Genomic DNA, 23,617 nt, shown 5'->3' with positions numbered 1-23,617 from the left:
GTTTGTTAATGTTGGGGAAGAGGGCCGTTAGCATGGAGTTGACGGCATCTTCCGCCCGCGCCGGCATGTTGGCCGAGTTGGTCGTGTTTTTAATCGCCTCGCCAAGCACCTGTATCGTGCGCTTCATACACGCAATGTCGACGTGTGTGGCTGGCCGGAACACGTCGGGCTGCGGAATGCTTTCAATGTTCTTACAGTAAAACACAATCTTGTGCAGCGAGTAGTGTTGTTTGGTGATGCGATAACATTTCAGCAGCTTGCGCATGCGGCGACGATCCTTACCCCGCAGCAGGTGGCACAGGTCGAACGATTCGCCCGCGACAATGTCCGCCACGATGGTGTCGGTCGGTTTCCCTTTCCTCCAGTCACCCATCAGCCGGTTTACCACGTTCTGTGGATGGGACACGTGGCGCAACCGGTTGCCCAGCTGTTCAATCAGCCGTTCCCGGTGGCCCCTGTCCAGCGCCTTCAGCTCTTCCGCCTTTTTCTCCGCCCAACGCTTATCGATTCTTTTCACCTTATCTAGCATATCCTTCATTAGACTATCCTTATTCGAAGCGTTTGTTGCAGCTCGTTCCATGAGCTGTTTCATCACGTGCGCTTTGTTGGGCTGCGGCGAAGACTCCAGCTTAGCCAACAACTCATCAATCAGTCTGTCTTTCGCTTCGGCACCGGCCGCTTCAGCACGGTGCGCTATCGCCAGCAGCTCCCGTTCGGTACCCTCCAGATACTTCCGCACGATGGCCAACTGTTCGCTTACCATGCGCACAAACTCGATCACCATGCACTTGTTAACCGTGAGCCGATAATCCGCGAACTGTGTCGGATTTCGAAAGATGGCCAGAAATATGGCCACACAGAAGGTGACCTCTTGCATCGGAAGATGGGCCAGGAATTGTTTGTGCTTGAGAAGATAGAAATGGTTGTGTACCGTTTGCAGCCGATGCAGGAACATGTCGTCGGCGTCGTCGTACAGCCGGGTGTCGTGCCGCTCCCTTATAACGCGCCAACAATCACCGATGATGTCGATGTGGGTTTTCCATTCGTTGGCATCCTTCGTTCCCGTCCAGTTACCGGACAGGGCGCGGAAACCATAGTCGGACAGCTTCCACTGCGTGTAGTGATGTAAAGCTTCCGATAGCTTAACGTTCGCCACATTCAGCCTTATTAACGCACTGCCTATGCTTTGAAACTCGTCCTCCTCCGTGTACTGCCTAAGGTGGAGATACTTTTGAAATATCTCCAACGAATCGTACCTTAGCATCCGGTAGCATGCCGTTGCATCATCCAGCCCATCAATGTCTGCCTTTATCAGCGCCTCGCCCAGCTCACCGTCGTCACCGTTCTTAAGAGCACATTCGAGTGCGGTCAACCCTTCCCCATCGACGGCGGTGCTATCAAACAATCGGCTCGCCAACAAACAACGCACTGCACCGAGATGACTCATGCCGCCGATTTTTACGCACAGATGCAGCGGAGATTCACCGTACGCACGCTGAAACTGCAGCACGGTGTCGATGGTGGCCTGCCCGAGGCTGCGCCGCAGGTTCGTTTCATCTCCGGTGGTGATCGCTTCGAAGATGGTTTCAAGCAAATCATTATCCATCGTTCCTCAAACGAAAAGGGAACGAACTTCTAGGGTTTTTCTGACACAACTTCGCGTCTACAACGTCTTCGCGGGTGCGCAGCAAACAGATGACTCTCGTGGCTATGTGGGGACGTGAGTCCGATCAGCATGTGCGAGACGATCGTGTGGAAAACCCCCCAAACTCTCAGAGATTGGGCGCTCTCTCTCTCAAACAACGCACGCCGCAGCTATAGCGCCACCGTTTTGCTGTTACGCATACTGTTACAGCTGTGAGGCGTGTACGCTTTTTTATGCGTGAGCTCGATCTTGAAAGTGAATGTGAAGCTGGTTTACGGGGAAGTACATCAAGTAGTTCGGGTGCACCGGTTCGGCGCATAACCACGAGCATTTCCTGCAGAAATGCCTAGCCTCGTCCATGAGGGGAATCCCGTTGGTTGGACAGGCTAGGGCTGACGTGGTGTTGGAAATTATTTAATTGAGACCCATACCTCACCCAAGGGGGAGGTCCGGTGGCCGATAACGGCTTACACACGACAGGACCGGGGTTTAAGTTCCATCCAGACCGCGCCTCCCCCCGTACGCAGGGCTGACTACTTTGCTACGGATAAAATCAATTCACAGAAAGCCAGAAATGGCAGGCCAAGACCTCTCGAGGTTGTAGTGCCAAGGAAGAAGAAGAAGAAGATACCTCACCCATACCAACCCCCCTACCCCCGTTCCAACACAGCGCCTAGCAGGGTGGCCTCTTTCTAGGGGCCAACTGTGGTTCTGGATACACGTGGACGGAGTGCAGTGTTCCTCAGCCTAATTTTTGAGAACAACTTACTTACTTATCAAATTTCCTTGATTCTGAACTTATAATAATTTGCGGTGCCCTTTACTGTCCCACGCACGTTTCCATCCCAGAGTTTTTGGGAGGCTTATCAATTTGATGTGGATTTAAATCAATTATCTCATATCATATTACTTACAACGAAGCGATAACCCATTTCTATGATATTTCGTTGTAGCTCAAACTAGTAATTAACTTACATGCGCTATTTTGCCCTATTTCTTTGATGCAATCCATACAGCGGCTCATGTAATCCATACGAGCGCCGAACGATTTTATACTTGCCAAGATTAGTTTTAAGCTGATATCAGTTGGGTTTTCATCTAACCCCGTGTATCCCAGACCTTACGTGAAATATGATATGTATCACTCGGGAAGCCGGTAAAGTACGTTAAAACAATTTTAAATTGTAAGTGATTTCTCTAGCTCACGTTTGCACTAGATTCATTTGAACGCAATTATTGTCATATCGAAAAGCGAGGATTCTCCCCGCAGAGCCCCTAAACCATTTCTAAAACATACGATAGAGATACATTACTCCTTCAGCCAATCGAGGACGAGCGGTGTAAAGTAGGAGATGATGCAGTCGGCACCGGCTCGGCGCATACCCACCAGCACTTCCCACAAAACAGTCTTCAAATCAAAGGCACCAATCTGACCCGCGTTTAGCAGCATCGAATACTCTCCGGAAACCTTTGCCAAAAAATAAGAATTTGCCATCAGATTAGCCTGCCGTCGTATAGGTGTGTTGAAATGCACGTCCGCATTACCTGGTAGATAAACAACGGTAGCTCGGGATAGTCGTCCTTCACCTGCTTCACAATATCTAGGTACGCCATGCCAGGCTTTACCATCAGCATATCGGCACCTTCCTCGACGTCACGTTTCTGCAAAACAGCAAGCATGCAAGATACGATCGCTAGTGTGCCTTTGAACAGTTGCCATGGTTTCCATCACACTTACCGCAGCTCGCTTTGCAATGCCTTTCGATCCGGGCGGTAACTGGTAGCATTTCCGATCGCCGAATGCCGGTGCCGATTTGGCCGCATCACGAAACGGACCGTAAAAGCCGGACGCGAACTTGACCGAATACGACAGCACCGAGCACCGGTTCTCTAGCTTGCTGGCCCGCAGCATTTGCTTTATCGCGTAAATACGATTGTCCATCATGTCGGACGGTGCTACGATGTGCGCACCTGCCTTTGCATAGGCGAGTGCAATTTCGGCGATGCGCTTAATGCTGGGCTCGTTGTCGATAACGCCGTCCGCGGTCAGTACCCCGCAGTGACCGTGGTCGGTGTACGGGCACAGGCACACGTCGCACGCAATCAACAGATCGGGAAAGGCGGTTCGTAGTCGTGGCAATGCGCGTATCACCGGATTGGTGGCGCAATCGGCTCCCGTACCGATGGAATCCTAAAATAAGAGCAGTCATACAGCAACGATGATAATTCGTCGCGTCATTGCGCGGTGTTATCGCGACTGTTCGACTCGCGAATTGCTACCTTCGGCATCTTGTCAACCACACCGAACAGTAGGATCGATTGCAGCCCCTTCGCAACGAGCGGTTCCAGGTGGGCCAACAGTTTGGCGATACCGTAACGGGCAACTCCCGGCATGCTTGGAATGTGCTGTTCAGCGTCATCGTCGTCGCTGCAAGATAGGAATCAGTGAGAAACGATTAAAAAATACAGCGAACCACACGCGCTTGCATCGATGGTCGGAACTTGTTCGTACACCAAAAATACGGGATACATCAGGTTATGCGCTTCAATCGCCACATCCTGGCACTGCAGTTTTCGTAGCGTTGGATGGAATATGCTGCTGTGCAGCTTTGCAGCGGACGACATGATTAGAAAGTACCTTCACGAAGCGGGTTTGCACCAGGGAATGATTTGCAGATAGGACCGGTGTGTGTGCCGTTCCAGTCGTAAACGTGTGCGGCGAATGAATGGATCGTCTACCTTCTTACGTCTGGAACCATTTCTCGGTAGCTCGCGTGGGGTGGATTGTGTAATTTACAATTCCGATTGATATTTGTTTGTGTTGGGGGGCTCTGTGTATTACTTGCACTCGAAGCACGTGTACACACGCATACTAGCGAAAGAGCCGCACGAGCCGCAGAGCAGTTAGGAGGGTCTCGCGGCACGGAATGTTTTCAGACGGTTAACGACTTTGAAGCAAAAATATTTACACCATTACTTCGCGAATGAACTTAATAGGTTCAATACTGTTTAATTAGTCAGACTATTCGAAATTGGGACAATGTACAAATTGCTTACGAGCTATCGAATTATGCGCGGAGTTTCACGTAAACATATGTTTTTGACAATACATAACCAAGGATGCTAGAGAAAGATAGACGCAATGCTTCTCAAGCTAGGAAAATGTTTTAATAAGATATAATGAAATTTATTAACTCATTGTTCAAAATAAGCATATGTAACTAATGTTGTCAGCAAACATTTTACACGGAATTATAATATTGGGCCTTATTTTCAAGCATAAACAAGTAATTATTTATTTTTATCTTATTTCTGTCTTTACCTTGGCAATGCTTTCGTCCAAAACTGACAGCTGGTTGTTGTGTTTGTTTGTAAACTTGCATTCGGTATTTCATTTTGCTGCGGTGCATTTCAGTTTCTTTCGCTTGGTGAATTGCACTTTGCGATCTTGCAATGGGTGCACAGGTTAATGCAGCTGAGCTGCTGCAGCAAGCACTAAGCTCGAACATTATACCGAATCAGGAATTTTTGCTGCAAGGCTCAATTCTAGATTCAGCAGCAGAAAATCTACTGCACCGGTATGGACCCCCGGTGCTTGCCGGTGCTTTCATGTTTCGTAGAAACGAACCATTTGTAATTATGTACAATTTTATCACAATTTCAGGTTACGTGGACTGTGCGATAATGTGGATGCTAGCCCGGAAACGTTCAGTGATATAGAGATGTGTTTCAGCTTGAAGCTACCAACCGAGAAGGTGCGGTTTCCGACTGCGTTTTGCACACATACTCACCTTTGTTTCGGTCTGTTTCCAGACACCAGTAATGACGGTCCGGGTGCGACGGGCGCAGGATGTGGAGGCACCATTACAGCTCCGTTACATCGGTCAGCCCGAGCTGGGTGATCGGACCAGACCGACGCTTGTGCGGAGCAGTCTGGACATTGCCTGCACACCGCACGTGATCGATTTTCTAACCGAGATGGGCTTCCGGCTGGACTTTGAGTACTGCACCAAAGGGTACATGTTTCGCAAGGGGCGGATGAAGATTACCGTCTCCAAAATACTGAAAAACATGACCGAACCAATCTCGCAGAGCTACCTGGTGGAGCTGTCCGTGCTAGCACCGAAGGGACAGGATGCGATCGCCGAGGATATGCGAATTTTTGCCGAGCAACTCAAACCCTTGGTGCAGCTGGAAAAGATCGATTACAAACGATTCGCACAAATGCCTTAATGCCAGGCGCTTAATTATTCTTCAGGACTTCAGTTTTAATACATTCTTGGTTTATTGTGAAAGTATCGCACTATATGTCAGTAAAAAAAACTTTTTTTTGTAAAAAAATAAACCAATATAACGCAAACGAAAACGGGCAATAAAAATATCACAAATCAATTGAATATAAAGCCGGATGCGGTTGAGGTGGTTCAACGTTACAGCATACTAACACAACTACACGTACACTTTTTCTTACATATTGTCAATGGTTTTTGAAATGGTAATCTTGGCACCTTTCGAAATCAAAGCAGGCAACTTTCTAAATCGATAACGCAACCAGAATCGTTCCTCCACCAGAGCACCAGTGGGATAGCGCAAAAAGATCACAGTTTCGATGCGGTTTGTGCGGCATGCCTACGGTAGGAAGAATGGGTTCTCCCTGCAAAACATGTGCGCCCCAAAAAGATAGTGGTTATGGTGGGTCAGGATAAGGTTTTTGTGCTGCAGTTTGCCGCTCACACCATGTCTAATGACATCCAGAGCCATGCGGTATGGCATTAGACCGACTGTCGGTAGCACTCTCGACGTCTGCCGATGAGCTACGCGGATAATGCTCAAGACTGGTCGATGCGGACGGGTTTACCGATTCTGAAATTGAGTGGCAAAGGGGTTAGGCAAAAAAAAGGAAACCAAACGTAAGAAAAAATAATGCAAACCAAAATGCTACTGCACACTGGATGGAGAACAGAGAAGAAGGATACGGAAGCGGGGTTATCTTACAGGGTGGGAAACGGTATGCTGGTGGATAGGTGGTGGTTGGTGTTCTACCTAAAAATGATGTGACGGCAGGTGAATGAATTAGGTCAGGGTTTGATAATTGGAACGGGAGGAACGCTAAAAGAAGCAGAACAAACGAAACGTAAGAAAGGAGGTAACAACAGAAGACGCCACTACGGTTTTTTTTTCTAGAACCGATTGTCACATACACCGGTTGGACAGGGCGCCGAATGGCTCATTGCACAGCTTTCAGCTGAACGAATTGCACACGTTCGCGCATTGGCCGGAGCATGGACGCAGCAGAAAGAGAAAGAAGAGAAGAAAGAGGATATGATAGAGGTATGGCTAGTAGAGCGGTGATTCGGTGCTCGGATGCTGTTTGCTAATGATGCTGTCCAAGTAAACGATGGCACGGTCCCGTGTTGGCGTCGTGATGGGAACCGTCGCGTGATGCTTACCTTGCTGTAGACAGCGCGTGGTACAGATCATCTTCGTCTGCTGTGCCTGAATGTTCTCCATGTTCACCTTCATCGAGAGGTGGCCGAACAGGAAGTACCCCAGGCCCATACCACCGACCACGGCAATGAACAGATACCCGTTGTACACCATCACCGTCAGCATGAGCGCGTATCCAAGCATGCTGTGAAACAGGAAGGTAATCGCTTCCGAGAGCAGCTTGCGGATCCGGCGCGACAGCGTGCTACCGCTCAGTGGACCATTGCTGACGCTGCCTTCCAGCGACAGCAGTGTGGCACTTTCGCTTGGCGGGCACGATCCGGACCGTACCCGTTCTCTGGCCGTACGTGCGCGAACCTTAGCACCGTGGATCTGGAAGGGTGGTAAGGTAAGGTGATAATTAAACCGTGCGATACTTGCTGTTTATATTTTCATTTCAGATAAACCTTTCCTGTCTGATAAAAGGAAAAGGAATTGCTGCTGCTGCTACTGAAACCGGGACAACACCGATGCACGGTGCTATCAGTCAATGAACTGATTGGAACTTATCTAGTGCATCCTCTTACGTACCTTCAGCCCTTCGTAGGCAACGGAGAGCGCTGTCAGCGTGAGACAAAGTGCCACCATTGGTCCTGTGCCGCTAACGGTAAGCCCGGAAAAGAACACATCGCCCACGTCGGAACCCCACCAAAAGGACATATGCATCATTGTGCCGAACGTGCCGGAGCCGGGGCTTTGTACTATGCTGCTCGCTGTCCTCTTACCGAATATGTGTATGCTCAACCTAGAAGATGTAGACGAGAAATGTACGGTAAGGGTCAGTAGTTAGTGGTCAGCGCACCGTCCACGATAAGCGTCGCACGCACACATTGAATATGCGTGACCTGGCTAGGGCGCATATGCGAGTCTAGGAACAATAGTTTACAGAACGCAATCTGGCACCGATAAGCGCGTACAGGGTGCGTAACCACGCAGAGCCCAAAACCTGATAATAGATGACCAAAGGCGATGGCTCTGTGTGACCACTTCATTCGGTGCACTCCATCATGTATCCATAAAGCTGATTGAAGTTTGTACATAGCACAGATTCACACACACCGCTTGCGATGATTATTTAACAATTGCAAAGCCCCCAGCCAGGCTCCACACGCTCCTTTCGATCCGGTTTTTGGATGTATTTTTATGTAATGCTTGCACGATCTCCCATTTGCTGCGTTGCATCACATACTCACCACGCGGATCCTTGTGTGGTTAAGTTAGGACCTTCAAAAGACGGTCCGTGGGCGGATGAAGATGTTCGTTCGCTTCAGCACATCCGCTAATCGTGACACAAAAGAGCACTTGTGGCAAAAGAGTGCCGAGGTTTGCAGGTCCACGTACAATCAGTCAAATTGTTCCCTCATACCATGCACCACACCACACACAATACATCAAAACACCACTGGTGACAAAAATCGGCCACCAAATATTGAGGCTGAGGCAGCACAATTGTACCCCCACAAAGCACGGTGCACTACCTCGCTCTACATGTACGGGAACAACCCTACTACAAAGCGTATGCTACGGAAGAACGAAAACAAATACGAAACTGCAGCTGGCCGGAATGTCTCCGACAGCGTTGCGGTGGAGCACTTTTCTAAATGCGAGGTTTTGTACTGGGGGGAAGGAAAAACACAAAACCCGTACACAGTCGCGCAGTGTTTTGCTAGTGAGGTAATCTTTCGTGTGTTGGTGGGGAAACGTTGGACACAAAACCATTCGGTCCGAACCAAAACAAGATTGCCTTGAAGCGCTAAGCGGCGTGTACACGGTACAGAAGGTTCAAGCTGTACAAAGCATTTAATTATTCGTTATGAAATCATAAAACTCGTCGTTTAAAGGTTCTTTAAACTTTTTCAACATTTTGTTGGAATATTTCCTAACCTGTTATTTAAATTATTAATTATAGTTATTTGGGGCGGTCCGGTGGCCGAGGCGACAGCGGCGCCGGTCTTCACACGGCAGGGCCGGGGTTCAAATCCCATCCAGACCGTCTCCCCGTACGTAAGGCTGACTACTTTACTACGGGTAAAATTAAGTCACAGAAAGCCAGAAATGGCAGGCCGAGACCTCTCGAGGTTGTAGTGCCAAAGAAGAAGAAGAAGTTATTTAAATTTTCATGAAAAACATATATTATGTCAAGCTAAATTTCCAATCACACGTTTTTAAGAGAGATATCATACATCAAATGATCAAGATTTACAAAAAAAAAAAATCAATTCTGTGGTTTGGTTGAACCATCTTCAATCTTAGCTTATCGGTAGGCATTAACGATTATGAATGTCCATACTTGCTTGAACTTGGATCTGTAGAATCTAGAAAAAGCAACATAATTCATGATGAAGTGTAGAAGTAAACTAGGAATAATCCTAGGAGCTAGACTCGAGGAAGTAGGACAAAGCAATTATCCTGCTAGGTAATCGCTAGCGCAGCGTGCTCTCTAAGCTGGTCACCTTACTTAAGGTGGAAACATAAAAGGGATAGGTAATTCATAGCAGGATCTTCATTTTTGGTTCTACAACACCAAGAAGTCTTGATTGCCATTAATGTCTTAATTGAGTAAGCTTACCCATAGGTAGATGGTTAGGTCTGTGTAAGAGAAAGAAGTTCGAACGGGATTCGGTATCCGGTCCTACCGTATGAATACCTCCTAGGGTAGTACGCTAAATGCTGGGCGCTACGACTTACATCATTATTTTAGTTTTCAGTTTAATCCTCTTTGGATCTTTCTTCTACCGTAGGTCTCGGAACACGGATCCCAAGATCCCTCTGGGCATCTTGGGTCTACAACCTTGGATAGCTGTGTGCAATATAAATAACAAATTCTTCAAATTTGAGTTTATGCTATCTTATCATTATTTATTATCGTTTGTTGCCATAATGTAAACTAAAAAAAAAATTATTGTATTTTTTTCATTTATCGCATTACTAGTCGCGATTGGGTGTGTGTAATCCGTGCTTATTGTTTACGGCATGCTTTATTTGGCTGCGTACGTGAAACGCAGCCGTACAAGACGCAGCCAAAAGCTGACGTTTTTTAAATCCTACCAGCGTGTCCGTTGAAGCCAAGCAGTTGGATTAGTTGTGCGCTCTGCTGAATGTTTTCAGCAGAATTCATGGTTAAACCAGCAAAATCAAATAATGTTGCTAGCAGCATTTTAATTTAATGATAATTCTTGTAGATTATTACAAATATGAAATGTTAACTGCTAATAATTACAGCTTCAAACCATCTTGGTAGTGTTTCTGTCGCATGTTTTTTTTGTAATCCACAAAAAACTCTTTTTTTGTATGTTTACTGTTTGCTGTGTGTGCTAAATACAGCAAAGTAACACAAAAAAAAGAAAATAATCCCATGCCTTGACAAACTGTAGGTCACCGTACGCGATAACGGAATAATTCATTCATTAAATTTTTGATAACTTGACAACTCTACACTGTTGACGGTTTTTTTTTGCTTTTTTGTTTTTTGCATTGAAGCATATTGCGAAATAAGTTGCAAATTAAATTTCATTACGGCTTTACCACGACATTCTTATTGAACGTTCGCCTCAAGCTCAGAGCTAATCAAAACGTACCAACGGCTGTTCTAGACGGCACGGATCCACCGTCAAGAATGCTTGCCACCCTTGCCAAAAACCGGGGCCACCGTTATCGCCAACATTAGCGGAGTGGCGCATCACCAGAGTGTGTGGCTACTGTTCCGGTCCTTCTAAGCGTCAAACGAGCGCCCCATCAACCTGATCTCGCTGACCTCACGGGCTAGGGGACGAAGCGACAGACATACACACACGAACACTCTGCACCAGAGTCAACAGAGACTGCCAGTACGGGTGCCCGAGAGCCGCTGGCTGGCTGGCATAGCCTCACATTCCGATCCTTTTCGCGAAATCAGATTAAAAATAGTCGACCCATCCTGCCGACGGACGTCGTTGTCATCTGTGCTGTGTCGGATTCTCTCTCTCTCCCCCCGTTATGGTGGGAATCGATGGGTGGCCATTCTGCAAAAAAAAACGGCAAGAAATCACATCACAGTAATCACACATCACATCCGGTCAAGCGCACATAGCCGGGGAACAGAAACAACGTTTGGAGGTTGGGAGGTTTAAATGGCAAATATTGATAATAGATACCTTTCCGTTTTGGAGGTGCCTCCCAAGTGGAGCCAACATTAATTATTGTATGTGACATGTACGGAAGTTTGTTTTTTGTTTTGTTTTGTTGTTTTTCGTTTGAATCATGACTTGTAATTGCAACGCATTCGCCTTACACAGTGAGCGATAACGGTTGAAGTTGCTTACCCAGGCCAGGTGGTAGATCTTCATTCGACAGGACCGGGGTTCGAATCCGATTCAGATCGTTCCCACGTAGTAAGAACTGACTATCCTTAACATACTAGACATTAAGAGGCCGTTAGGACAAGAAGAGAGAGAGAGAGAGTGAGAGAGAGAGAGAGAGAGAGAGAGAGAGAGAACTCACGTTCCAATTTGAATATCTTGAAGTTGAAGTAGTCGTTAAGGGATTTAGTGATGTCAACTGATAAAAGACAACCAGTAGATCTAAACACATCAGAGTAAAAGCTAGTGACAAATTCTATATAGATCAAATAGTTTTAAAGTCTGAAGCTGGGGAGGTCAGCTGGTAGATCTTCATATGACAGGACCGAAGTTCAAATCCCATCTGGACCGTCCCCACGTAGTGAGGACTGACTATCCTTAAGAGACTAGGCATTAAGAGGTCGTTAGGGTAAGAAGAGAGAGACAGAGAGCGATCTTGAAGTTGAACTAGTCGTTTATGGGGCTTAGTGAAGTGAACTGATACTAGATAACCAATAGTTACATCACATCAGAGTAAATAGATCTGAAATAGTTCTGAAGTCCAAAATTATTATATTTATCACCCCGCAATTAAGGTCCAATTCTTCACTAACTCCCCCCCTAAAAAAACACTTCAAATTAGTCTTATCAAACGTGCTCGGTTTTGCGATACAAGTGTCCGACGTACCTGGTGCCTTCGACAGACCGTGGGAGAAGGTCACCGAATAGTCCAAAATTGAAGGTGGAGTGCCAGCGAACCCCATCGATTATATCGATAGCCGACAAGACAAATCAACCGCGGTTTTCGTGGGAGCCCACCAAGACTCGCATCCCTTGCGGTTTGCGTCATCCCTTCGCTTTCGATGAGGTTGTTTGAGTCCCCACGCCCGGAGAACCTGGATTTGATAAATCACCTGCTGTCACTGTGGCCACCGGTCGGTTGGGACGCCATCCATTTTTTGGGACCTCCTGCTAAAGTTAAAGTCATCCCGTACATTTTGAGGGGAACCGTGTTACACAAATCGTCCACTTCACCTTGCCAAATCACCCCCATCTCCCCTCTACCTCGGGGACCTAGTGGGGAGGAGGTTAGTATTGGGAAAGGGTGATAATGAAGTGTGTGTAGTCAGGGTTTTCACACGCTGCACGGCTACGACTGAGGCTTAAGAGGGAACCAAACTAATTCAATTAAAAATCACTCCATTCGGATTCAGTGATACACACACAGCACACAATCAGTCCTGGGCCGGTCACATGTATGTCGTAGTAAGTTCCTGTGATTAGCACATGTACTCTACACGGTATGGTTTGAGGCTTGTAAATTAGAGTTTTAAAAGTTTAGTTCATTAGGGGGCGAGGCTTTAGTACGGGCTTTGGGCTACTACTAGCGATGGAACAGCGAGTGCTAATTGCTTTAACAACGGGCTATTTGTTGATCAGATTTTAATGCTGACTGGATTGGGCAGGAGAGGGCAAATGAAGTTCTTGATCTAGTTTTGAGGAGGATGGATTCCCATCTTCATGATTGCGAAATTATCAGAGACTTTGGGTGTATTTTTGGGTGACCTGTTGGGAGTCTCTAATATCTCTTAATAGATCCTAATGAGACAGACTTGTCAGTCTAGTTCTATGGCTCTATCTTGTTTATGTCTGTCTCTATTTTCCTTTTTCTGTATTTTTGTCTGACTATCCAATTCTTTTGTTTTCTTTATTATGTTTGATTAATTAGTTTGTTTTTATTACCCCACCGTCTTCCTTTATATGCTTTTGTTTCAATTCTTTTTTTAAGTTATTGCGTGACTAATGATTATAATAGATTCGATTTGCTACCTGTACTCTTATTTTTATTACTTCTTGCGGCAAAATACTATATTAACAGTTCAAAAAGTCTCATTATTTAATTCCCAAATGAAGTTTTTTTGTAGGTTTTACCGTAAAAAGTGGCTTGACGATCAGGTTTATTATTTTTAAACCTTTAAACCTATTTTTATTATTTATTTTACGTTATTTTTTTATTTATATTTATAGGATGACGGCTTGACGCCGTATTGTCAACACCGCATGTTTTGACTTTTACAAATTCACTACGTTAACTGTAGTAAAATTTGGCAAGCCCTGTTATTATGAAGTGTCATCTTCAGAGTAATGTTTGTCCCTAGGTGTCATTTGATCAAGTAGTAAGCAAAGGATTTTCCGCGTGGTTGCAAAATGAATACATTTGTTCAAGAAAAAGTGTTTTTGGCGTGGAATTTTCCTTCATTATTTTGCGATGAAATCTTCGTCCACCGAGACCCATCGTATGATGAATATTATGGCGATCACGCTTTATCGGAAACAACGTGCCAGAGGTGGTTTCAATTTTAGTGTGGAAGACGAAGGACGCCCAACAAAGTACGAATATCGAGATCTGGAGCAGACTCAGCTGGCAACTACGCTTGAGGTTACTTAGCTAGGCATTTGTCAGCGTTTAAAAGCATTAGGTATGATCTGGAAGACAGGACTTTGAGTGCCACATGAGCTATAAACCCCGTGACATAGAGCGTCGTTCGATCAGCCTCGTGAACAACTGCTTCAACGGCATAACCGGACGTGTTTTCCGGGACATGCTTCCTCCTCGACACCCCAAATGAAGAAATCCACGATCTGTCCAAAACACAGGGGAAAGGTTGTACAAAGTTAGGGAAATTACTTTTCCGAATAAAATCAAGGCCTGTGAGCTTTGGAAATCCGTAACCGTCAAAACTTATTTATACACCTGACAGATAAGCATAGAGCGTGTTAAAAATTGAATTGTATTTAAATTTATCATTTTAAACCAGTTAACAACTACAAGGCTCGCTTGAACAGCACGCAATCACTTTTTGATGCCTATGATTTTTCCGGATACAGCATCATTCGGAAAACAACCTCGGAAAACGGGGGATAATCACATGCCTATGGTTGCGCGAAGGACCGCGAGTTTTTCCGCACGCGCTTTTTTAATTAAATTATAACCACGCTCGGTGTGCGTATAATATTGGTGATGGTGCATAACGCAGCCAGGAACAGTCAGAAGAGCAACCGCAAGGGAAAATACCTACAGTCTAAAGACCGGTGAATTGTTTTCCCGAGGTAACTGCCCGAAAAATGTTTGGAGCTGCCCGTGACGGAAGTGCTCGGTAAGCCGGCCCAGGACATGATGCGCTTTGTGTCACACGGGAAGAAGAAGGTTCCCCTCCCCCCCCCCCCTCCCCCCCTGGTTTCGGTGGTAATTGGTTCACCGGTAACCTGATACAGCGTTTGGCGGAAAGTGAAAAGCGTTCAGCGAAAAAGGGTTCAAGGACAGTCGGAGGGCATTTCGAGGCCAAAAAGGGTTAATTTGGGTGGTGAAAAAGGCTTGCGAGGGGAGGGTGAAAAATAGAGGGTTTGGTGAAGGGGGGGGGGGGGAGGTTTATTGGGTACTCCGTCTGATTCAATTAGGGGCGTACTTAGTGAAAGTTGCATCGATTTTCTCCCGCAACGGACACTACTACACGCGTGTGCACTAAACGTATTAATGGTTTCACATTACATTTTTAATACGGAAAATTGGGTGTTTTTTTCTTCCTTGGAGCGTTAGTTGAGATGTGATGTTGTGAAGTGACACAGTTCATCACATGTTTAGTCCATGCTTAATGCAACAAGCATCGTACCACCGATCGATTGATGAAGACAGTCGTTTTGCCAGCCGTTCGGTGCGAAAGTTTTAAAGCACGTGGAGTGAGAGAAGAAGATAGTTTCCGATCGGGTTGGGAAAAAGCTTGTGGATGAAACTGAAATTGAATTAGCTCCCATACTTCAGCTCATGCCCCGACTTTATAAACTGACCTCCGGATCGTCCACCGCTGCTTTACGATCGTTTCCGGATGAATGATAACGCACGGCTTTCGATTGAACGGTGTGTAAGTGATAAAGGAAAAAGCTTCACTCGGTGGCAAAAATGATAATAATTTTCTCATTTATGAACCCCCTATTTCGGTGGCCACGGTTATCGCCGGTTTCTCTTTCTTTAATTCACTTTCTTACCGGTAAGTAAGTTTTAGTTGTATGATCATACATTTGCAGCAACTCTTGATAGAGTGTTTATTGCGGGATGGTCTTGAACTGATGGGGGTCTTCTAAGAAGGATTGATCACTGTCGATTATATATTTCTTGCATGAAAGCAAGAGCCAAATGTTCTTCTTCTTGTATATTTTTTACTTTTACATAATTTTTGATTATTGTTGTATGATAAATATTTCATCACGAATTATACTACCATTTTTATCTTCAAATAATGACTACTACGGCTATAGGGTTAATTTATTGGAATTTTGTATGTTAAAAGGACATGAGTAGAGATTTAACTATGTGGCCGTTAGCATTCGAGTGAGGACTGATTTTACTAAACAAACGAACACCGGAAGCACGATAGAATTTCTTTTAACAACTCATTCAATACTGAATTTTATAACTAATCAACAAAACCATCTATAATACAAAGAAAATGAATGGAAAACCCTATACCAAGTTAATCTAATTTGAATGTTCTCTTCTTTAAAATTCAAATTAGTCCAGGGATTATCAACATGCCTTCGGTAAACAAACATAATTAAAGAATACCCCGTTTGAATTAACAAAGTTTCTTCTCGAGCGTTTAAAATTTGTTTCTTGATAAAGTTTTATGCGAAATAATTTTTTGTAAACTTTTATTTTATTTTTATATTTTTAAAAATATGACAGGTCAGAGATAGTCACAGTTTTTCTTATTTTATTTTTAAACATAATTGCTTTTTATTAAGGAAAATTTCTTTTCATGTTTTAAGCTGATTCTTCTGTTTCAATTACCGACACCGGGACTCAAATCCCTTCCAGACCGGCTCCTCGTACGCTGGGCTGTCTGCTAAGAGTTAAATCAAGTCAAGGAAGGCCATGAGCTTTCGCTGCTGTGTTACCAAAGAATCGGGGGAAATTTTTATTATTTTATTTTATTTCATTAAAGTCGGAGAAAATTGTATTAAATAATTATATTTTATTAAAAGTTTTTGTTTATCGAAAGGAAGGATTTTTGTAGGTGTGTGCATAAACATTTTACTTTGGTCTTTATCAAAAATTGTAATTAATGGATATTGGCGGCTTTTAAATGTTATTTTTTATATGAAATTTGCAAACACAAATTACACGCTACAGCTGTTGTTGATTAGAACGACATTTGAATTTATTTTTGGCTAGTGTTTGCCGAACGGCTGTGATATATTTTCACCAGGTCTGCTCTTCTTTCTGGGCAACACTTTCTGTACGGGGGGAGACGGTCTGATTGGCATTTGAACCTCGGTCCCGGCCGTGTAAATTCCGGTCACCTGACTGTCCCTCTTAATATATTCAACTAATATAAAATTATTTTTAACGTGGTCCGGATATCGGAGCCGAAACACGATGAATCGGAAAACGAATCACGTCGGGCACCCCGTTCGTAGGGGCTGCTGGCCGTCTATCCAGTTACGGGTTAAAAAAAAAGGAAGCAAAACATTGCAGAACCTCGAAAGATTGTAGTGACGAAGGAGAAGTGAAAGATTAGCTTGATTTAGTTTCTCGCACACTATTTTGAACCAGGATAGATTAATATCAAAGGGGGGAATTTCAAACTTCAACACTAACTCATTCTTTATTATATGGATTTTAATTATGACGAATTAAACTGAATTAACTGAAGACAGAATGTAATTTGAACCATTTTGTACGAAATTTGGAAACTTCAATCGTTTTTTGTCGAAGTCAACCTTGCCAACCCCTGACATCCAAGCCGGAAGGAGGACCAAACAGCCGGCAAACAAAAATAAAACAATAATTTCTTTCATCCGTAGCAAATGAGAAAAAAAATAACAAAATCAAAGATTATTATTATTGTAGTATCGTTTGCATTTCCTTTTATTTTCTCTTAATATTGCTCTACTGCTGTATCAAATCCGCTTTAACCGCTACCCTGCTAATTGCATACCATCCTTCATATACGCAATCAATGTATTACTATTGGCACTTGATTTACTTTGTTGTTATATGTTTTCCGTTCGATTTTGTATTGTATTGTGTGTGTGTGTTTTTCGCCGCAGCTACCAAGCAGCGTTTGATAAGTATTTTGATCTGTTTCACTTAAGCTTATAGTACTTATAGCAATAGTAGTATGTATATATGTATATATATAAAGGCTATCCAACTATACTATACGTTACACTTCACTTTGTTTCCTGTTAAGCTTAGTGTTCGGCTCTATCGGCTCTAAGGTTTTTTTTTTTAAATTATGATACGTTACGTTACCAACCAACTTATTCCAATTTGATTCGTTTTCAGATAGGCACTAGAAGTTCACATTTACGTTTTCTATTACATATTTCTCTCCCCGTACTCTCTCTCTCTATACATTTATATATATTATTGTTGATATTACGCTGTTTGTTCCTGTAGTGTGTTTTCCGTAACGCTACGAATAACCTCGCCCGTCTCCTCTCCGGTGGAAGAACTCGATTTAAACTCGGGGGAGTTGGACACAACAACAAAGGGGTTACAACAAAAAACCCAACCAACCAAATTCGAGTCGCAATTAATTATTCTGCCTCCATCCTCCACTCCTAATACTACCACGAAACAAAACAAAAAGTACGGTTTACAAACAATTCTTACTCCCTAAGAAACCTTCTTTCGCCCTTCAACAAACGGTATCGTTAAATATAATTTACAAAAATTTTGCGATTCTATTGGCACCTTCTTGGGAGATAAAGCGTTTCAGAGGTGGGGGGGTGAGAGACATCGGAAAACCACGCAATTAATGCACCGTTACCAATCAATCGGTTTTGGTGGTGGTCGAATTATGATGACTCGATTCGCAAAATAAAGCCACCCCTTTAAGAGGCCTCATTTGCTGACTAGGGCCGCGCGCTTCCTTTTACACCTTTTTTGACGGGGGCTTTACAATCTCGTCGACCCTTTGCATTATTGCCCTCAACTAGAGCCTCTACCCCGCTTTACCCTACCGCACACTCGAAGGTGTACAGTTGCAGCAGAACGCAGCCGAGTCACAGGATAGCATTGTATGCAATCGACGAGGTGTTTTTCGTTTTGCGCGATATTTGCTGGGTGTTTTTATGGGTTTCTTTTTTTTTGCTTTTGCTGTCCACTCGCTACACTGTTTTGATCGAACCCGCGAGGTAGTACTGCTACTGCACTTCGCCAATTTGAAATCTAATTTTAGACCAGCCCGCTCATCAAAAGGTATGATGATGATGCAAGCCAGAAACATAAAACCTTTTTCCACCCGTCGTCCGATCGTAAGCGGGAGAAGGGACACCTTCCTTAACCCACAAACTGCATGCCACGCACCAAACCCCCCACACACACACAGGTGACTCGTCGAAAAGTCGAAACAAAAAAGCGCCAAACGCGCAAACAAACATATTGTTTGTCCAACGGGGTCAATGCGTAAATAGGGGTCTAGTTCAACGAAAAACTGCATGTGCAAAGCACTTATTTCGAGAGAAAAAAAAAAAACGTTCCCATTTTCCATCGGTTGTGGTGGCCGGATCGGGCAACGAAAACGTCGTTGCCCCTTGGGTGTTATGTGAAACTTTCTTGCCAGGCTAATATCCCCCTGGTAGCGCGCATTGCACCCAACACAGCAGAACCACTGTTATAGAAGTCCTTCTCCCTGTCTCTCTCTCTGTTTCGCCTTGGACAGTTGGGTGGATTAGTGGGAAATTCCCACCGAAAAGGGCAAGGGCATAACGCACTTCGCAAACACTTGGTGTCAAAAGCAGGACAACAACGAAAAAAAAAAGGTGCGAAAAGATACGGCCCATCTCTTCAGCAAAAGGGGCCCACACACACCCAGAGCACGTAAGGATTGCTCGATCGTGTTGTAAAATGCAAATCACTTTGCACTTTTCTCCTTAAGATTGCCCCCAGAATGGCGGTACCTGGTGGTGAAAGCCAGCCTCCGGAACATCTTCCGCAAAGCCGACCTTTCCCTTTAGGTGCTCTACCTGTAGCAGGGAGCCATGAAGTGCACACTCCAAGCTGCTCAATTGAACTCCCATTAGGGCTCCTGGTCGTCCTAACACACCTCTCCATCTTCTGCTAACAACGAAAGCGAGAAAAAAAAACACGCGCGCGCTAATGACACCTGAAATTATGGCACCTGCGAGAGAAACACACGTCTAATGGTGGGAAAATCCCGCGCATTCCTCCCGTTCCTACCTACACACACTAGGATCTAGGAGATCTCTGGCCTTATAAAAGTTAACTACGGGGTCTATGATGATAAGGTGCGCGGTAGGTTGATGTGAATCCCGACACCTGCCTGGCCTGGATATGCAGGAGGGCATCCTTTTTTTGTTGTATAATCAAGAACCTCCTCAACTCCAAAACAAGACCTGCTCGTTCTGGGACATCCTTCCTTGCGCTTCAGAACCAACATCTCTTCTTCATCCCTCGCTCTCTCTCTCTCTGTCTCACGCTCCCTGTGTTTGTGTCTCTCCTTCTCACATCGTACAGTAAAATATCACATTTCAGTTAAATTAAACAAATATGATTAAATGGCCTCTATCCTCCCAGCGCACCACGGAGTCCACCACGAAATCATCCAACCACGAGCGGTGATCGCACCTCGGCATGACTATGCTGGTGCTGGTGATGATGATCATCTTCCTGCTCCTGCTGCAACCACTTCTCCACATACTTGCGGTTAATGTTGTACTTGGTGGCCACTGCCCGGTAATCGCCGCGGCACGCCACATCATGGTAGAAGCTATCGATTGCCTGCTGCTTCAGCTTCTCCGACTGACCGTGGTTGCTGTGGCTGGAGCTGCTGTGACTGCTGTGGCTGGTGTTGTCCTCCTCCGGCCCGCTGCACACGGACGAGATCGAGGTGGAACTGTCGTACCCGGACACCGGTGACGCCTGCGGTGTACTCCAACCCCGCCCCGTTGGCACTACGTTTCCGGCCGGTGCACAAGCAATGCCAGCAGCAGCACCGGAGAGCGCTGCCGTTTGTGACTGCGAGGCAAGCAGATATGCCGGCGGGCTTAGCTCGTAGTAGGCGGCGGCGGCGGCGGCAGGCGAGCTGTTGCTCCAGATGATGGGATATTGCTGCTGGTGCTGGAGTGACGACTGATGGTGGTTACCGACGATCCCCGGTGACATGGGCCGATCGACGATCGCAGGCGATTCACGGGTCGAATCCTTATCATCGTCCGCTAGCGCTGAATCGGGCCGCTGGTGCTGGTGCTGCTGCTGCTTTGGGGACTCCTCCTCGTCGAGCAGGTACGGTTTGAACAGTTTCACCGATTTGGCCGGACGGGTTGTGTCGGGTGCGGCGATCGGACCGCTCATCGCCGAAGACGATCGTTTGCGGTCCGGAGTGAGGGCGGGCCGTCGGCAGGAGAGATCCCACGCCTGTTCTACCACACCGGCGGTACTGCGATTCAACGGCTCATCGACTTCCTCCACACTAATCTCCTCCTCCTCCTCCTCCTCTGCACCATCCAGGCATTCCTCCTTTACCGAACGATCGTAGTTGTCGTGGGGTGTTTTCGGGCAGGAAGGAACGGGCGAACCGGCAGACAACGATCCGGGCCGGGAAAGATCGATCGGATGATCGTAACGGTGGGCGGTGACGGCAGCTGCCGCAGCAGCCTGTGCCGCTGCTGCGACCGCACGAATATGGCCATAGTAGTGACTATCGGCCGTACCGGTTGACGGTGGTGTTGCTGTGGCGGCGGCCAGCAACGGTACGGGCGAAAAGATGACAGATTGCTGGTGGTGGTGATGGTGCGACTGGTTCGCCGCATCGCCACCAGATGCCGCTGGCTCACCCAATTGGAGCAACTGCGATGATGGAGACCGCGCCATTGAGTTGGGCGAGGCGGAGCAGAGCGAGGACGTGGACAGCGATCCAGAGGAGGATGCGACCGAGAGGGGCGAACAGGAGGAGACGGGTATGGCGGTCGAGGCGGTACCTGTGTGGGTAAGCACGGGTGACAGCAGACCGGCGGCGCTTGCGCCATTTCGAGCGACGCGTTGTCTGGCCACGTCCAAACCAACTTGCTGCTGCTGCTGGTGCTGAACCGGAGGGACAGCGATCGGATGAAACGCCAATGGGTGCACCGGCTGTTGCTGCTGCTGCTGCTGTTGCTGGTGCAAATGTTGCTGATGATGGTGGTAGTGTGCTGCTGCTGCTGCTGCTGCTGCAGCGGCCGCCGCTGCCGCTACCGATGGCGCTTGCATCAGACCCGTCAATCCCGGATGGTGATGCGGATGGTGGTGCATCGGCTGATAATGCAGGTGATGGTGCGCTGGGTGATGCACATGATGCGCCGGGTGATGCAAATGCGGGTGCTGGTGATGATGATTTAGGAGATTTATTTTCATCGATGCACCGCCACCGCCGCTTCCGCTGCTACCGGCACCGTTGCTGTGGGCCGACGCTCCGCCCGACGAGCTTCCGGAACCGACGGCACTGTTGGCGTTGCTGTTGCTGCTGCTGTTGCCGCTGCTATTACCACCACCGTTGGCCACGACCGAGCGCAGATTGTTTTCCACCTGCAGCCACTTCTGGATCTGCCGCCGGTGAATGCCATATTTGCGGGCGGTCGCCCTTTGGTTTCCCTTGCAGTCACCATCGTTCCGGTACGAGTCGAGCACCTGTAGCTTGAACTGTGGCGTAAAGATGCGCCGCGAACCCATCTTGGCGGAGTTGTGTGCGGTGGTTGTGGTGCTGCTACCGGTAGCCGACGGCGATGAAGGCCCGGCAACTCCCGCACGGCCCGACGACGCGTCACCTTTGACAATCATACCCGCGACCGTAAGCGAACCGTGAGCCATTGTACTGTATTGCTTCTGTTCTCGATTTCCGCACATTAAAAAAAAACACACCAAACGGTCTATATCGCACTGTTTATCGAGTGTTGTTTATTCGCTCTTCTTAAGGCACGTGAAAAACCGTGTCACACTGTCACTGGCAACACTGCAATTGTTGCGCACCCGTTTCACACACATGGAATCACTTCGGACCAACTTCTTCAAAGGCACTCGGGTTGATGTTCACACGGGATGATGTCGCTCATTACTTGTGGCACATTACGATACGGCACAAACATTGCGGTTTTGTTTTGGAATTGTTGTTGCTGGTCAAACTGTCAAAATGCTAACACCCGCCCGCACTGTGTATATGGAGACGCCCGGTGCGTTTCTCTCGTAGCAGCGTTGTTGTACGGATATGCGCTGGTGGTGTTACGATTCGCACTGCACTGCACACTTCACAACCCTGATATGCATCGCAGCGATTAGGGTAGTTAGCTAAACGAAGCTTCCGAAAACACAACAACCCCCGTAATTATCTCTCTCTTTGTTGCTGTTATTGTATAACACGACGACGCTCGGGTTTGCTGCCAACACCAACACTAAACGAATGTCACCGGGAGAAAACACCAACAAATTTTGGAAGGCACCGGAAGAACACACTATACACAGAAGAACACAACAATTCACCCCGATATTAAACACTGTAAACCGCACAAAGAACGCGCAACAAAACAATCGGCAGCGAGAACGCAAGAAAATGTTTGCCTTCTGCCGCTTCGGATACACTGCAGCACTGACTGCTGCTGTTGAGGTGTGCTTGCCAAGTGACAACACCTGAAATATTGCGAGTGTGTCAGACTGTATGCTTCTGTGCTAGCCTGCTGCTGCTGCGAGCTCCGCGAGAAACGTGCGTGCGCCCTGCTGCAGTTTCTATGAAGAATTGAAAAAAATCTCTTTCTCCGAACCCGAAACCCGACAGCGCGCGATCACGGCTCGATGTATGGGTGTGTGAATGGAAAACACCGTACCGCGATAGCACCCACACACACACTCACTCACACGCTCACGCAACGGCAGCGGGCAGCGGGTGTGTTTGTGTGCGTGCGGTTGATTCATGCGCTTCATCACATGATCGTGCTTGGGAGGGAGAGAGAGAGAGAGCGAGTGAGAGAGACGTGCAAGAGCGAGACCGGTTATGGTTGGTCCCGCGAGACAAGTGGCAGCCATCGGTTGATGGTGTGTATGCTGGAGCGAGAAAGCATGTACCCGGTTTTTAGGGCAGGTGCGGCAGTGTGGACTGGCGGTGAAGTCCGTCCGATG

General features: G+C 46.6%; 4 protein-coding genes across 11 annotated transcripts; 1 reads left to right on the top strand and 3 right to left on the bottom strand.

Moving 5' to 3' along the window:
- Window positions 1-2,576: 2,576 nt before the first annotated feature.
- Window positions 2,577-4,879, bottom strand: LOC118507204 (delta-aminolevulinic acid dehydratase). Its single transcript, XM_036045287.1, has 5 exons — window positions 4,158-4,879; window positions 3,926-4,073; window positions 3,384-3,836; window positions 3,191-3,307; window positions 2,577-3,113 (listed from the first exon to the last, which is right to left on the bottom strand). The coding sequence occupies exons 1-5, from the start codon at window positions 4,268-4,270 to the stop codon at window positions 2,955-2,957; spliced, it is 990 nt and encodes a 329-aa protein (XP_035901180.1). The 5' UTR covers window positions 4,271-4,879; the 3' UTR covers window positions 2,577-2,954.
- Window positions 4,880-4,997: 118 nt separating this feature from the next.
- LOC118507205 (mediator of RNA polymerase II transcription subunit 18) lies at window positions 4,998-6,011 on the top strand. Its single transcript, XM_036045288.1, has 3 exons — window positions 4,998-5,223; window positions 5,310-5,400; window positions 5,459-6,011. The coding sequence occupies exons 1-3, from the start codon at window positions 5,099-5,101 to the stop codon at window positions 5,876-5,878; spliced, it is 636 nt and encodes a 211-aa protein (XP_035901181.1). The 5' UTR covers window positions 4,998-5,098; the 3' UTR covers window positions 5,879-6,011.
- Window positions 5,907-8,891, bottom strand: LOC118507206 (copper transporter 5.1-like). 8 transcript variants are annotated; one of them, XR_004905616.1, is made up of 6 exons: window positions 8,326-8,891; window positions 7,664-7,877; window positions 7,096-7,465; window positions 6,847-6,890; window positions 6,577-6,754; window positions 5,907-6,508 (listed from the first exon to the last, which is right to left on the bottom strand). XR_004905616.1 is itself a non-coding variant. In XM_036045292.1 (6 exons), exons 2-5 carry the CDS (start codon window positions 7,799-7,801, stop codon window positions 6,719-6,721), a joined length of 588 nt encoding a protein of 195 aa, XP_035901185.1. In that variant the 5' UTR covers window positions 7,802-7,877; window positions 8,326-8,820; the 3' UTR covers window positions 5,907-6,508; window positions 6,689-6,718. The 8 variants fall into 8 exon arrangements, 6 of the variants coding, with proteins under 6 accessions (XP_035901185.1, XP_035901187.1, XP_035901182.1 ...); XM_036045292.1 differs by having other exon boundaries at window positions 6,689-6,754; window positions 8,326-8,820; XR_004905617.1 differs by having other exon boundaries at window positions 5,908-6,508; window positions 6,641-6,754; window positions 8,326-8,735.
- Window positions 8,892-17,340: 8,449 nt separating this feature from the next.
- On the bottom strand, window positions 17,341-23,247 carry LOC118507202. Its single transcript, XM_036045285.1, has one exon. The coding sequence runs from the start codon at window positions 22,352-22,354 to the stop codon at window positions 20,075-20,077; it is 2,280 nt and encodes a 759-aa protein (XP_035901178.1). The 5' UTR covers window positions 22,355-23,247; the 3' UTR covers window positions 17,341-20,074.
- Window positions 23,248-23,617: the final 370 nt, after the last annotated feature.

This window comes from Anopheles stephensi, chromosome 2 (genome assembly GCF_013141755.1).
Source record: "Anopheles stephensi strain Indian chromosome 2, UCI_ANSTEP_V1.0, whole genome shotgun sequence".
Taxonomy (NCBI): Eukaryota; Metazoa; Arthropoda; class Insecta; order Diptera; family Culicidae; genus Anopheles; species Anopheles stephensi.
Note: the sequence above shows the minus strand (reverse complement) of the source record. Positions and strands in the feature narration are given on the sequence as shown.